This window comes from Drosophila innubila, assembly GCF_004354385.1.
Source record: "Drosophila innubila isolate TH190305 chromosome 2L unlocalized genomic scaffold, UK_Dinn_1.0 5_B_2L, whole genome shotgun sequence".
NCBI classification, from domain to species: domain Eukaryota; kingdom Metazoa; phylum Arthropoda; class Insecta; order Diptera; family Drosophilidae; genus Drosophila; species Drosophila innubila.
Window position 1 is genome coordinate 5,325,967 of NW_022995373.1, and position 13,887 is coordinate 5,339,853.

At 35.6% G+C, this 13,887-nt stretch overlaps 2 protein-coding genes across 3 annotated transcripts in view; one reads left to right on the forward strand and one right to left on the reverse strand.

The window, feature by feature from the left end:
• The window catches only part of LOC117782711 (aminopeptidase N), a 39,774-nt gene that overhangs the window by 11,314 nt on the left and 14,573 nt on the right, over positions 1 to 13,887 (forward strand). Inside the window, exons 2-6 of the mRNA XM_034619737.1 lie at positions 1,296 to 1,374; positions 11,308 to 11,561; positions 11,614 to 11,869; positions 11,935 to 12,014; positions 12,279 to 12,477. Coding sequence (XP_034475628.1) covers positions 1,300 to 1,374; positions 11,308 to 11,561; positions 11,614 to 11,869; positions 11,935 to 12,014; positions 12,279 to 12,477 — 864 coding nt within the window. The 5' untranslated portion in view covers positions 1,296 to 1,299. The remainder of the gene's footprint in view (positions 1 to 1,295; positions 1,375 to 11,307; positions 11,562 to 11,613; positions 11,870 to 11,934; positions 12,015 to 12,278; positions 12,478 to 13,887) is intronic.
• On the reverse strand, positions 3,178 to 4,706 carry LOC117782712. 2 transcript variants are annotated; one of them, XM_034619738.1, is made up of 3 exons: positions 4,375 to 4,706; positions 4,166 to 4,300; positions 3,178 to 3,613 (listed from the first exon to the last, which is right to left on the reverse strand). In XM_034619738.1, the coding sequence occupies exons 1-3, from the start codon at positions 4,660 to 4,662 to the stop codon at positions 3,200 to 3,202; spliced, it is 837 nt and encodes a 278-aa protein (XP_034475629.1). In that variant the 5' UTR covers positions 4,663 to 4,706; the 3' UTR covers positions 3,178 to 3,199. The 2 variants fall into 2 exon arrangements, with proteins under 2 accessions (XP_034475629.1, XP_034475630.1); XM_034619739.1 differs by lacking the exon at positions 4,166 to 4,300.

The following is a 13,887-nucleotide window of genomic DNA, read 5'->3' on the forward strand; positions in this document are numbered from 1 at the left end:
ATATGACAAGATGTGAGTTTTCGATCAATTTTAAGATTTAGGCCGTGCTGTACCTTTTTCTGGAAACTGCCATATACAAATTATTTATCTGTTGCTTAACAATTGCGCAATCACTTTCAGGAATCTCAAAACGACTTTCAGCACCTTCGCTTTGGGCCCTAATGCTGTCTCTTTCTGTCTTTCGCTCACAAGGAAAATTAAAATTGGCGTCACATTTCTTAGCGTCGCTCAATTATGTTGTCATGCAGTTTTGGTATTGCTCTTGTCGAATTATGCACCTTTGAGTTATTTTTCACTACTGTTTTTAAAGCCGCTTATATTTGGGCGAGAACGTTTATTTCAATTTCAGCAACCACAAGGTTTCGCAGTCTTACTAAGAATAAATACATTTAACATTGATAACAACAGTTTTCTTTGAATTCAAATTCGGGACAAGATTGGACAAATAGAACGGCGGAATGTCTATTTAAAGTTGTTAAAAAGTGTAAGCGATTAAAAGTATGTTAGGGGGAAACCTTAAGTCGGTAATCAATTATAACCTTTCCTGCTTGTTTTATATTTCAATTTGGCTGCAAATATTCATAAAAATCACTGCGGACGGCAGTCCTCGCTAGTGAAGAAAGCAGCACGAAGGGTTCGAAAGTCGACTAGCAATATATACAGCTAATATGAAAAGTTTGCTACAACTGTCAGATCGAGTTATATACCGATCGATAGGTTTAGTCCTAACTAACAAAAAAGCTTTTGAAAAAACTTTTGCCAACTCACCTAATTCATGATTTAAGGGGGTGTAAGTGGGAGGGAAAAAATTAAAATTTTTGCAGGTAATGGGGCCGTTGGGGTCTTCTGGTAAATTTTTTTATTTTTTAAATTCTTATCAAATATACGCGTCGATTGATACATCGATCACCCAAATCCGATAATTAAATTTGAAATTTTTAGTGGACTTTTCAACATGAATTGAAAAGTCAGCTTGTTTGTTTGTTTGTTTTAGTGATGTAAATCCAAACTTTAGATCGAGTTTTAAATCGAAATAGAAGATCGCCAATAATACACAAAATACACGCGTACTTTTATTAGAAATCTTATTTTTGATTATAATGTTTATATAATTTTCATATTAAATTTTTTATTGTTCGTCATAAAATTGGATATCAGAAATATTGGGGCATCTAGCCTTTCGTCACTAGACTCTTACCTCGTAAAGAGGTATTTTTACTATATGTATATATAACACTAAGAGAACAAATCGGTTTTAGTATCTGGAACACTTTTCTTCTTTTTTTCTTTTCTAGAGTAATGGACATCTTCAAGTCGAAATCACATTGCATATTATTTCTGCTTCTTTGTGTTGCTTATGCTGAAACAAATCATGTAAGTAATACTAGTTTTAAAAATAAGTACAATCCTGTTACGGTCATGTTATCCAGTTTTAATCTTTAGCTTTATTGTTACAAAATATATGTAAATATGTATAGGTAGACTCATTTTCGACATCGTTCTTTTGGTTTCATTTATGTTACAAAGTCAGTTTCCGGTATATTTAAAATTGGCCATTTGGTCACTAGTGCTGCTTGCACTACGTAAGGTATACAATGTAGTATGCTACAACATTTCAACTCCACGTACAACTACATATAGTAACATTATAAAATACCTATTCGCCCTGTATAAAACATTAAAATCATTAAATTAAATAAATGCAATATCCGCAATATTTGTTAATTTCTTAATGAGAATTAATAGTGGCCCGTTAAGTGTAAACAAGGTGTAAGTCTCTAACCAAATAAAAACAAAATAAAAAAAAAACAAGTGGGCGGTTACAGTCGAGTACGCTTGACAGTAGGATTTCTCTGTACTGAAAGTTGATTTTCGACCGATTGTTCCTATGGCAGCTATATGATATAGGAAACCGATCTGAGCCAAATTTGGCCAGCATATATAACACCAACTGAAATGCATATTCCGTCAGTTTGGTTATGATATCTCATAAAACAAAAAAGTTTTTCATACAAAGACTTGATTTTCCTCTGATCGGTCCTATGTCAGCTATATGATATAGGGGTCCGATTTTTAAATTATTCATAAAGGACCTAGATCTAGATCTAGAAGTATCGGCTCGTTTATTTTGATGATGGTAAATCATTTCTAAGTTGATGTTTCTAGTTTATTTCAGATTTCGCAGAAATTACAAATCCAATGACTTTAAGAAAGGATTATACTAATATGGTAGACATTGTGACATTTTAGGCAATCACAAGCCACAAACAACGTTTGCGTATTTAGCTTAGCGAATAAGATTTAACAATAAAATATTTGGAAAGTTAACTAAAATCATTTCGGCCTACCAAGAGCCATACTAACTATACCTAACTATATCATGCTGCAGACGCATTTTAATGAAAGCAAAGTCGGACCACTTTAAGCAGGCCATGCTAAGTAGGGGGATGCGAAAAACTCGACATAATTGTGATTAATCCCCACAAGATAATAATTTATATATAGTAAATAATAATTGTAAATATAGTTTTTCTAAATTAGCTCAAACTGTTTGCTTTTGAAAACGTTATCCTCGATTAAGATCAGGGAAAATTTTCGAATTTACAGATTTTTAAGAATACCAAAAGACAAAATAAAAATTATAAACGAGTTTATTTGTTTAAAAAAAACGTAACCAAATTTGAACCACTATCTAACATTCAAGCAAAAGAAATTGTACATGAACAAATAGAAAATTATAATTTTAAGGACATATACAATTATTAGAATCGCACTAATATTGTACTTCAGCGTTATATATAAAAGCATACCACATAAAACTTATGGAATCGTTGCTTAATCAGATAATTGGTCTATCGTTAAGCCCGAAATTTTAATGTTAATTTAAATGAATGATTTTTGTAACCATTTTAAACATAAAGTACCGTAAATTACTAATAAAATATCTTTATAATTAAATTTTCCTTTTTTCAACCAAATTGACTACAATGTCAATTGTTCCCAAAAGCAAAATTATCGCTGCAAATATTTTGCAATTCCCTTAAGAAAGAGGTGGAGCAAGTCAAGTCAAAATATTTTGGGCGAGTAGTTTTGATCGCTTTGAGGATTTCGTTTAAATTAAAATAATGACTTCGTTCTTACTCTTGAGACCTTTCGTTGAAAAACCATATATATGACTTTGCACAAGTCTTATTTATTTTTAAAATTTAGCATATCGACCGCTAGAGATTGATACTCCGTCCAGTTCTCCAGCTTCGAGAGATGCCATGACTTGGTTCATTTTGGATTTAGCCATGCGCACAGCAGTGCCATTTGGATAATTTCGCAAAGTAGCCGCAACAGATTTGCCCCAGAGCTCGAACTCATCTTCATCCTTTGCGTTGACCAAATAATCACATGTCTGTTTTATCAATGCGCTACAATGACCATTAGTTTCAGCAACTTTGCGGCGCTTCAATTTCGGGTGAACCGATGACGAATTTGACGACGGTGATTGGAACGGAGAGGGCGATGACAATGGGTCCGAATCATCATCATAACTTTGATCAAAATCGACAACTTGAGGTGAAGTGGCAAACGGCGACAAGCTCGCTTCTGAGTCTTTTCTCACTATCTGTAAATAAAAAACATTTAGTTACCTACTATTACATTGACTTTGTGCTCAAATTACAAAGAAGCACCAACATAAATTGTTTAACATTTGTATCAAGAGACAAATATTTTCTTTTAGCTTTAATGGCTGACAGAGAATATAATCTTATGTTTTGTATTTTAGTGTTGGATTATGATTCTGATACCGGTGCACGGCATAATCAGACAATATAATTACGTGTATTAGTATATATCATTTTAAATACACATCGAAATTCAACAAACTAGCCTTGTGCTGAATCCACTTCGATAATGAAACAAAACAGTGTCATATGATGTTGAAGTTGCGATGCTTTTCTCTAAAACAAGCCGATTTCGTTCAGTCAGAAGAAAATGTTTCAATTATCAGATTTCATTTGCGAAGCATAAAAAACGAGTTCGGAATTGTATATTAAAAACAATTACTAAATGTTATTTCTAAATAAAAGTGAGGTGAGCTAGTCACACACAGCTTGTAACTTTACAGCTCCCAATGTGCATATGTTCATAAGTGAAAATGTTTAAAATAACTCACATAACTTGTTCGACTGCCAGAGTCAATACTTAGAATGGGCTGTAGAAATAACAATTTGTTGTAGAAAGGATTTGGTAGCTTCCGAGGAACAGCAGCCTGGCCATTTTTTGATCTCTTCACTTTATTATAAGCATTCTATAATATTTAAAATATATACTAAACTTGTATTCGAATAAATGAATATTTAATTGATAAGGATTTTCACTTACACGAAATTGCTGGCGCAAAAGATTCCATTTATTGGAAACTTCATCCTTCGGAAGATTCATTTTTTTTGAAATTTCTTCCCAAGCAATCTCCCGGTTGTTACGATTTTTGTAATCGGTGTGTGCGACGTCCCACAAATTTGACTTTGATTCTACCAAAGCAATTAAACTGTGGCATCTTTCGGCAGACCAATTCGTATCGACTTTTCTGGCGCGTCTTGTTTTCTTTTCTCCTGATCTATCTTTGTCGCTGTCAAAGTCAGAGAAAATCTCTTGACTTGTCCTGTCCATTTTAATTTAATCAGGGAAAATACAATACCTTAACAACTTGTTTACTTTAAGAGATGGCATATATCGATGTTCGACTATTCGACAGCTTTCGATAGTAATCTATTTCAGACATCAATCGCAAATTGTTTCGTTTCAATAATTTATCAATAAGGAAAATGTGTGTTGTAAAACATTAAATTTGCCTTTTAATAAGAAACAGCAAAAACAATAATAGTTAAAAAAAAACACAAAATCAATTAAATTAAACATTGGATAGTGCAATTAGTAAAGGTATCCCTGAAACTGAAAAGCTTCAAAAGTAACAGAAACTTAGCATTTACAATGTTTATACAGCAGTTTAAGTTGCTTAAAATGAATGCAAGTTACTCTAGAACACCTTTATAACCACTTTTTAATGCGCTTTATTGCTAACAGAGATTTAGCTTTTGCTAAATTTGTCGCTAAATGAACGTATGTTTTTCGTATACAACTACTAAGTGCCATTAAAATCGATATGTCATATATTTATTAAATACAAAAATCAAGTCACAACTATAAACACTTAGGTTTAGCTGCTTCATCAACATAATTAAATGGTACAATCTTAATATTTCTTACATTAAAATAACATAATAACTTTACTTAAAATTATAGTTCAGAGATAAGCTAAGTGCGTTACAAGAAAGCATCTAAGACAGTAGTCTACACACGACGTGCGCCGCGTATAGAAATATTCTTTGAATTAAATGCAGTTGTAACTATAATATTATAGTACATGCATACTTTTCTCTAGCTTTGCACGCGTCGTGTTTGTTGTTGCGCAGACAAACGCAAAGTTAAAATGTGATTGTGTTGGTGCCGACCACTGATCTAAAAGTTCTTTAACTAGTTCAGGAAGAGAACAAGGAGAGAATCTTTCCTCCAGTTCACGACCAAAAATGTAAGCTTTCTCCAAGTCAGACTTGCTTGAACCCTGGTCAAGTTTCAAATACTTAATTCAGAGGGCTTACGGGCATCAATACTTTCTATAAAGGAGTCGAAATGACGACTTCGGTCTTCCATAAGAATAGACCGCAGACGTCTTGCGAGCAAGTTCCAGGTGCGGTTGTCCCCAATATTTCAGTATCTTAACCATCTCCTTCGAACTTTAGTCCTAAAGATGGGCCAGAGCATCGCCCGAACCTGAACAACTACGAATCAGAGGTTTGCAAGAGTCTTAAGAAGAAGCAAGAGTGCGAAGCAGAGAAACACGAAGGCAACGTGACGAATTAAACTGCGCGTTTGACTTTCGAGCTTCATGCGTCGTGAGAGCAAAAGCAGCCGAACACTCGCATCGTAAGAGAACAAGCTGCCGAGCGTGCTATTTATAGAATACACATATTCTCCCTCTCTATACGTGGCTATACGAGGCTGTGTGGCTGTCACTTTTAAGCATGACATCAAAACTCTCTTTAATAAGAAATTGGACGCGTTCCAGATGTCTATTCTCAGCGGGTTCGATTTCTATGTTTATTTTTTAATCAGTTTAAAGTTGAGAAGGCACTCTCCCATATAGAGGAATTTTCAAACATAGAATAACTTCGACTTTTTTTTATTAATTTACATTGCCTTTATTATTGAATCTTCTCCAAGGGAGACTTACAATAAGTTTATCAAATCTTATATTTAAAGCTTAACTAACAGTCATGTTGACCTAATATGAACTACGGTGCCCCAAAGGTTTATTGCTGGGCTGGAAGCTCGTTTCGTTTAAGGCGGGTTCGACTGCAAACCCGAGATAATCACCGAGAAAGAGGATTTGGGTGCAAGATAGCTTAATGTTGTAGTTCGCCTTTTGTCGTGCTATCTCATCTTGGACGTATATATCGTTAAAATCTCTATGAATGTTCTCGTTTCGAACCTACCACGGTGCCCCAGTGAAAGTCCTCAAGATTTTTTGATTGTGCTCGCTGGATGATATTAATATTGTTACTGCACGCGTTTCCCCACAGCTGCGAGCCGTAGGTCCACACTGGTTTTATGGTGGAATTGTAAAGTAGGACCTTGTAGTCCAAGCTTAGAGGAGATCGGGGGTTCAAAAGCAAATAAAGATTATTGGCTTTCAGTTTTCTTTGCTTCAAGGTGACGACGACAGGTGAGCCGGCTATCAAGATGAACCCCAAAGTTCGTTACTTCTTTGGCTTGTGGGAGTTGCGTATTAGACAGTGCTAACGGAGGAATATTGGACTGCAGTATTCCCGATGCTCGTATGCTGTACGTATTTCTGATGTTATTCGGTTAACTTGCTCGATAGTTTCATGCTTTTCTCGGACGCCACATTGATGTGCTGGGATTGTGTTGTGTGTTCTCCTTAGAACTTCTTTTAAAGTATAATTTTTTTGGCTTATTAAAACAAACAACAACCACACAGATTTTTCGACGCGACGCACAGAGTCATAAATGTGTTCATTTTGCTTTAATTTATGACTTCAGAAGTTGTGTTTGTTGTAGATGTTGTTGTAGTGCTCCCGATTGCAAATTTCGTGCCCACCGCTGGTCTATACGATGATAGTATTGTATGATCTCTTCCAGGTTTGGGAATCAATATAATGACCGATTTCTTCCATTTTTTTTTTTTTTTTTGGAAGTAGCCGAGTGTTGTGATCGCGTTGAAGATGACAGATGAGTTATTAGATCGCAGCCTGGAGCTTTCTTTGGTTTCATCTGTTTTTTTTTTATGACTTTTACAATTTCATTTGGACGAAATTCAGGTGACTTAGGCTCGCCAGGACTAAGACATGCACAGGATGATAGTCAGAACGAATTTGTTGCGGGATTTGGTTGGAACACATTACGTAGGTGAGCAGAAAATGTGTTAGCTCTGTCTTTGTCGCTACGGACCCAGCAGCCTGAGGAGTTTCTTATAGGCGTTACCGTTTCGATCGGCGCACTTAGCGTAGGGTGAGCCCTTCACAAAGGATGCTTGGCACTGGTTAGTGATAATTGCTCTATGTAGCGGCGTTGGGCATCTGCTTCGTCTTGCTTTAGAGCTTTGCTAAGTCTGCGTGAAGCATCTTTAAAGCGTTGTTTTTTAGATGGCGACTGGCGTCGCTTTTCCAGAACAAGTTGTTCTATTTAAAGATTAGTTTTGCGTTGATTGGTCTGCACATGCGCGTGTTGGGGAGTAGAGATTTTAGCTGCTGCAACAAGTACAGATTCTAGTAAATCAGCAGAGCAGTGGATGTCCGCTTCGATTTTGAACTGCGGGGCAATATCGAGGGAGAGCTAACGTATTTCTTGTACTTGAGCCAGTTGGTTCTGTGTGTTGTAAGTCTATTAGAATATTTCACATATTTCGGGGATTCAAGTAGATTTAATAGCACGGGGGAGTGGTCGGATGAAAGATCCGAAAGTGCTACGGCGCTTATCCAATTGCGTGGGATGTTATTTGTCACAGCAAAATCTATAAAGTCTGGTTGTTTGTTAGGGTCTGCTGGTCGATATGTAGGACTATCCTACTTGTTTGGTTTTATGATTGCGTTGTATAACTGCCTTCCTTTTGTGGTCACAAAGCGAGAGCCTCAGTGCGGGTGTTTCGCATTGTAGTCTCCTGCTGCTATAAATCGCTGTCCCAGTAAAATTGCTAATGTCTGATTGTTCAATTAGAGATGTGACTTGTAGATAGTTTGCCGCAAACCTTTCGTGGAATTTATGTTTGATGCGGTTTCTTATTAGAATACCGGTACTGCCATGTGCTTTTCCGTCCGGATGATCTGTGCCGTAGAATATGTAGCCGCGTATTTGAAAGTTATATTTGTTAGTAAGGTGCGTCTCAGAAAGCAGCATTACATCAATGTGATTGTCGTAAAGGAATTGGGTAAGTTCAAGTTTATGTCGTGAAACACCGTTGGCGTTCCACAGAGATATTCGTAGAGGCGCCATTGATTATTTAGATTGTTGAGATGCAAGCATCTGTATTAAGGTGTTTCGATTTTGCATAAGATATTGCATAGTTGATTTTATAAACGACATGAACTTCATCATACTTTGTTGTAGTGTGAAAATCATCGCTTCAATAGAGCTTTGTGACTGCTGCATGGGTCGAATCTTCTTGGATTATACTTGGGGGCGCTGCTGAGGGAGTTGATTTTTGAAGGCCAGATTTTAAAGCATTAGCGAAAGATATGGCGTTGACAGTGTTTGCTGAACCAAATAAGGACCTAGCTGCTTTGGCGAAGAAGACGTCGGGTGTAGTTTGGGATGCTATAATTGCACCTGGCATGGCTGAAGGCGCGCTGTTGGTACTCGTCGGACGCGGTTTTTTAGTTCCTTATACACTGGACAGCCTCTGTAGTTAGCTGTGTGATTTTCACCGCAGTTTCCGCACTTTTTTGTACTAGGGTCATTCTTGTTGACTTGGCAGAAATCAGGACCATGGGAGTCTCCACAAGCTACACATACCGAACGCAGCTTGCAGTACGTCCTGGTATGCCCATATTCCTGGCAGTTTGAGCATTGGACTGGACCATTCCGCTTGTGTGGTTAATCAACAGTGATCCGGCGATGCAGCAGGAGCTGTAGTTTGTAGATCGGGTGCACTTCATTTTTCTGTGGAGCTTTTGCCTGAATGTGCATGTGTTGGATTTTTGTATACTTGGTGGCGCGAATGTATACGATCACTGATTTCCTATCTACTTTGAAATTACAAAAATAAAGCGTTCCCACAGAGCATAGGGCTGAGCATTGCTGAACTGAACAAGGCTGAGTTGATATGTACGTTCTTCTATGTATATTGCATGCAGATCTAGTTTCTTTTCTTTTGGATCGGACCACAATACCGATTAAGCGAAAATGTAATTTTCATTCTGCTGCCATATGACCTGTTTGGAGGAAGATCGATATCCACCGTCGTACTAATTGCCAACGAATAAATTAATTTTTGTTTGGTTCACTAATTAGGATTTTTATTTTTAAGTTGCCCGAAAATATTTTGCGCATCTGCGTTGATCGAGTGGACAAATGAGAGTAAAATGAGTTGACAAAAAAGAGTGGAGTTTCCGCAAATCGAATTGAGCGAGCAGAATCAAAAGTAAATGCTACAAAAAGCATTAAAATAATTCCCTAAAACAATAAGCTGAAAATTCAAATAATCTTGAACATTTTCAGAATCGTTTAACACCACTACTTCAACTGTTTAAAGTTGAAGTATATTTTAAAAGAATTTTTTTATAAACATCTATAAAATATTGCATACAAAACAAAACCGAGCGGCAATGACTAAGCCGAGCTGTTCTGAATTCCACTTTACTTTTTGTTATCGAAAGTAACTCTCGCAATCGAAAGCTGCTAGAGTTACTTCAATTGATAAATAAAAGTCGAACAACAAAATTTTAGTCTAATTTAGCTACTTCTTGCTATATTCAACATGAAATATTTAAAATGAATTTTCTAAAATAGTTTTGAAATAATTCTAATTGGATTTAAGATAAAAATTGAGGATTGAATGTATTTATTTTTGAATTCATGACAACTCAGGTTTATGTGGATATGCACAAGCCAGGCAATCAGCTGGTAGAAAAAAAATGTAATGCAAAAATGCAAGCAACCAATAACCATAACTGCCGGCATTTTGAAGAATTAAATTAGCAATTTATATTATTTTTAGCAATTTCTACTTCTTCATTGGCTAAAACAGCTGATACGGTCGATGACTTACTGCTATCGAAACGTCGAAACGTAGGGGGTGATTTAACATGAATTTAGATGTTTTTATTGGTTTGAGGACTCACTTGGTTTAATTTTTCAAAATTAGGTACTTACCCAAATTCGCCTACAAAAGTAGTGTTGTTAAACGGACAAAGTAGTGACAAATTGCACAATACAACCATGCAAAATTAAATTTTGTATGAAAATTTCAAAGATTTTTTAAAAATAAACCAAGTGAGTCCCCAATCTAATTTTCACTGATAAACTTATCATAAATCACCCCCTATTTGTGGTTTTTTACCAATCTTTTAAATAAAAATTTAAAATAAAAAAAAAAAAACACAAAAATGGGCATTCTGCACTGTGCGCAAAAAGGGTGAGCTATCACGAACACAATTAATACTTTTTTCGCAGTGCCGAATGCTTTCGTGTTTTTAATTTATATTTTTATTTTATTATTATTTATTTAATAATATTAATATTATTTATTTAATAATATTAATATTATTTATTTAATAATATTACCAAAAGGCCCCAACGGCCCCATTAGCTGCAATCATTAAAATTTATCCCCTCCCACATGAACGAGGTGAGTTAGAAAAAGGTTTAGTATGCCATTTTGTAAGTTATAAGGTAAGGTATATAACTCAATCTGATCGGACAGTCATAGCAACTTTTCGCGCTAGTGACAAAAGCAGCACGAAGGGTGCGAAGGACGACTAGCAATATATAGCTGTATATATTGCTAGTCGCTTTTCGCACCCTTCGTGCTGCTTTTGTCACTAGCGCGAACTGCAGTCCACAGTGATATCCATCCGGTGATATCCGGTGCATATATTATGCAATTGTCGCTTTTCGCACTGTTCGTGATGCTATCGTCACTATCGTGAATTGCCGTCAACAATGATTAGTAGAATTTCTGTAATAAGTATTCATTATGTTGTCCAGCTATACAAATAATAAATTTATATGTATTTTAAGGGTGCCGTAAAACGCAGCATTGATATGCCAGCTTCCTATGCACTAAGTACAGATGATCGGTTGACAAAGGATGTAATTCCGAGTAGTTATGAGCTTAAGCTGGAACCTAACTATGAAGAGTGTACATTCAGCGGACTAATTAAGATGAACTTGATTTGGAAAACAGATTCAAAGAAGATTTCGTTTCATGCCCATTTTGATCTGAACATAAACGACAGAAAAGTTAAGCTACAAAAAATTGACACGAATATCAGGTAACTTGTTGTAATAACAAATGCCATTTAATTCTAATCAATATTGTTTTAGTGATATGAGCCCAACGTACGTGACAATTCTGCGTGGTAGTCGAATTCCAAAGAAAACAATATATGTGGTATATTTAAAAGAAATAATTCAGCAAGGTACTGAATGTATTTTAGAGATACCATTTGAAGGAAACATTTGGAGCAGTGCAGAGGGACTGTTCACGGGATCTTTTACAAATTTAACCTACTTTGCTACTAACTTGAGATTAAATAATGCACGCCGGTTATTTCCTTGCTTTGATGAGCCAGAGTTCAAGGTATGAAAGACTTATGGATATAAATTGATACAATTCCTAAATATTTTTATTTTATTCTCGAACAGGTCCCGTTAACCGTCTCCATTACAAGACATAAAGATTTTATAACGATTTTCAATACACCACTAAATCAAACGCATGAGCAGTAAGTAGTTGTACTGATGTTTATCTCGTAAGTCGAACCTACGTATCGAGTATAAAATTCTAAAGTGATAAATGACATTAATATTTTTGGCGTGAAGTACTTGTTATATCCAAGGCTGCAAATTTATTTTCGTAAATATAATATATTTATAAACATATTTCAATGACACTTAAGTTTTGTCTTAACGTCAGACTCAGGCGATATTGTTAACTGTGATATTACTTAAATATTAAATTTACTTTTCTTTACTAAACTCCTTTTCAGTCCAACTTTAAAAGACCATGTAATAGATTACTTTGAAAAAACACCTCCCATGTCTTCGTTTACATTTGGCTTCGTGACATCAAAACTTCAGAAGTTTAATGGAGATGGTTTTAAAATTACAGAGACTAAAGACTCAACAGTGCTCCCACAACCCGAAATAGAGATCTGGACTTTGGCAGATCGTCAAATTCGATTGGAGGTAAGAAATTTTTTAATTTGCGGTTTGTTAAGGTATTATTCTAGTTACTAGTATAGTACAGTAGTTAGCTGTCTTCGCCACTGAGACACTGATTAATTGGGTCCAATTAAAAAATAAATGCAAATAACGAAATAAATATAAGGGTATATTGTATCCGTTTGCGTCTGTAAGCTGTTTTTTTCTCAATCTTTCATACGTATCTCGGATCAAATAGCTTGATTTTCTCTTTTAATTTATTTTATTCACCTTCCTAGTGCTTCTCTGCTTTTTCAATCTCTTTTAGCAACAGTTACTCGGTTATGCTGGGCTTACATAGGGGCACAATGCGGCATCATATTCTGCGTCAATTTTTGACAGCTCGTGACACTAGTCAAAGTGTTCACATTGGCGTCACTTAAATTGTGCTTCACAGCGCTGTGTCAAGCCAAAATGACTGCCTTTAATGTGAACACTACTTGTCATTTTCACACAGCGCACACTACTTGTCAAGCGTTTGTAAAAAGTAATATATGCGTTTGATAAAGAACTCTTTAAAGATTACAAATCCAAAATGTTTTTAAAATCAGGTAAAAACTGTGGGCGTGGCAGCCTCTCAAAGTTGACCCATTTTTCAGTGCGCGGACAAATGTGCAAATTTTGAAAGAAAAACAAACTTCAAAACTGAATTGTTTTGAAAAGTATGTTCGTTTATTACTGAGGACGGCAGTTCGCGCTAGTGACGAAAGCAGCACGAGGGGTGCGAAAGGCGACTAGCAATATATACAGCTAATTTAAAAAATTTGCTATGACTGTTCGATCAGCTCGAGTTGAATACCGATCGAAAGGTTTAGTTCAAATTTACAAAATGGCATACAAAAACTTTTTCTAACTCACCTGGGTCATGAAATACGGGGGTGTAAGTGGGAAAATTTAAATGATTGCAGCTTATGGCCGTTGGGGCCTTTTGGTAAAATATTATTTTTATTTTGTAATTCTAATAAAAAATACACGTCGATTGATAACTCGATCATCCAATCATCCGATAACTGGTTCAAAAGAAATGAAAAAGTCAGTTTGTTTTTTTGTCTGTTTGTATCAAAAAAGCTTGGATGTAATGATGGGGATCTATTCCATGTCAAAAATCTAGAAATGTTTGTTTTACGACTTTTTGAAAAAACCGCCAGTTTAGCGGGAAAACGCTAAAATCCACAGTTTCCAAACCATAGAAGCTACAGATATGTTATAAATATCATTGGAAAGGTGTGTTTGGGGGCTTTTAGGCGTACCTTTAAACTTTTTTTCTAAAGTACTCAGGTAACATTTTACAGGTGAATTTAAGATTTTTAGCTTACGTTTTGACGATTTCTGACATAACGGCTCCAACGATTTTTATTAAATTTGAGTATGTTGTAGTACGTATAAAATATAAAA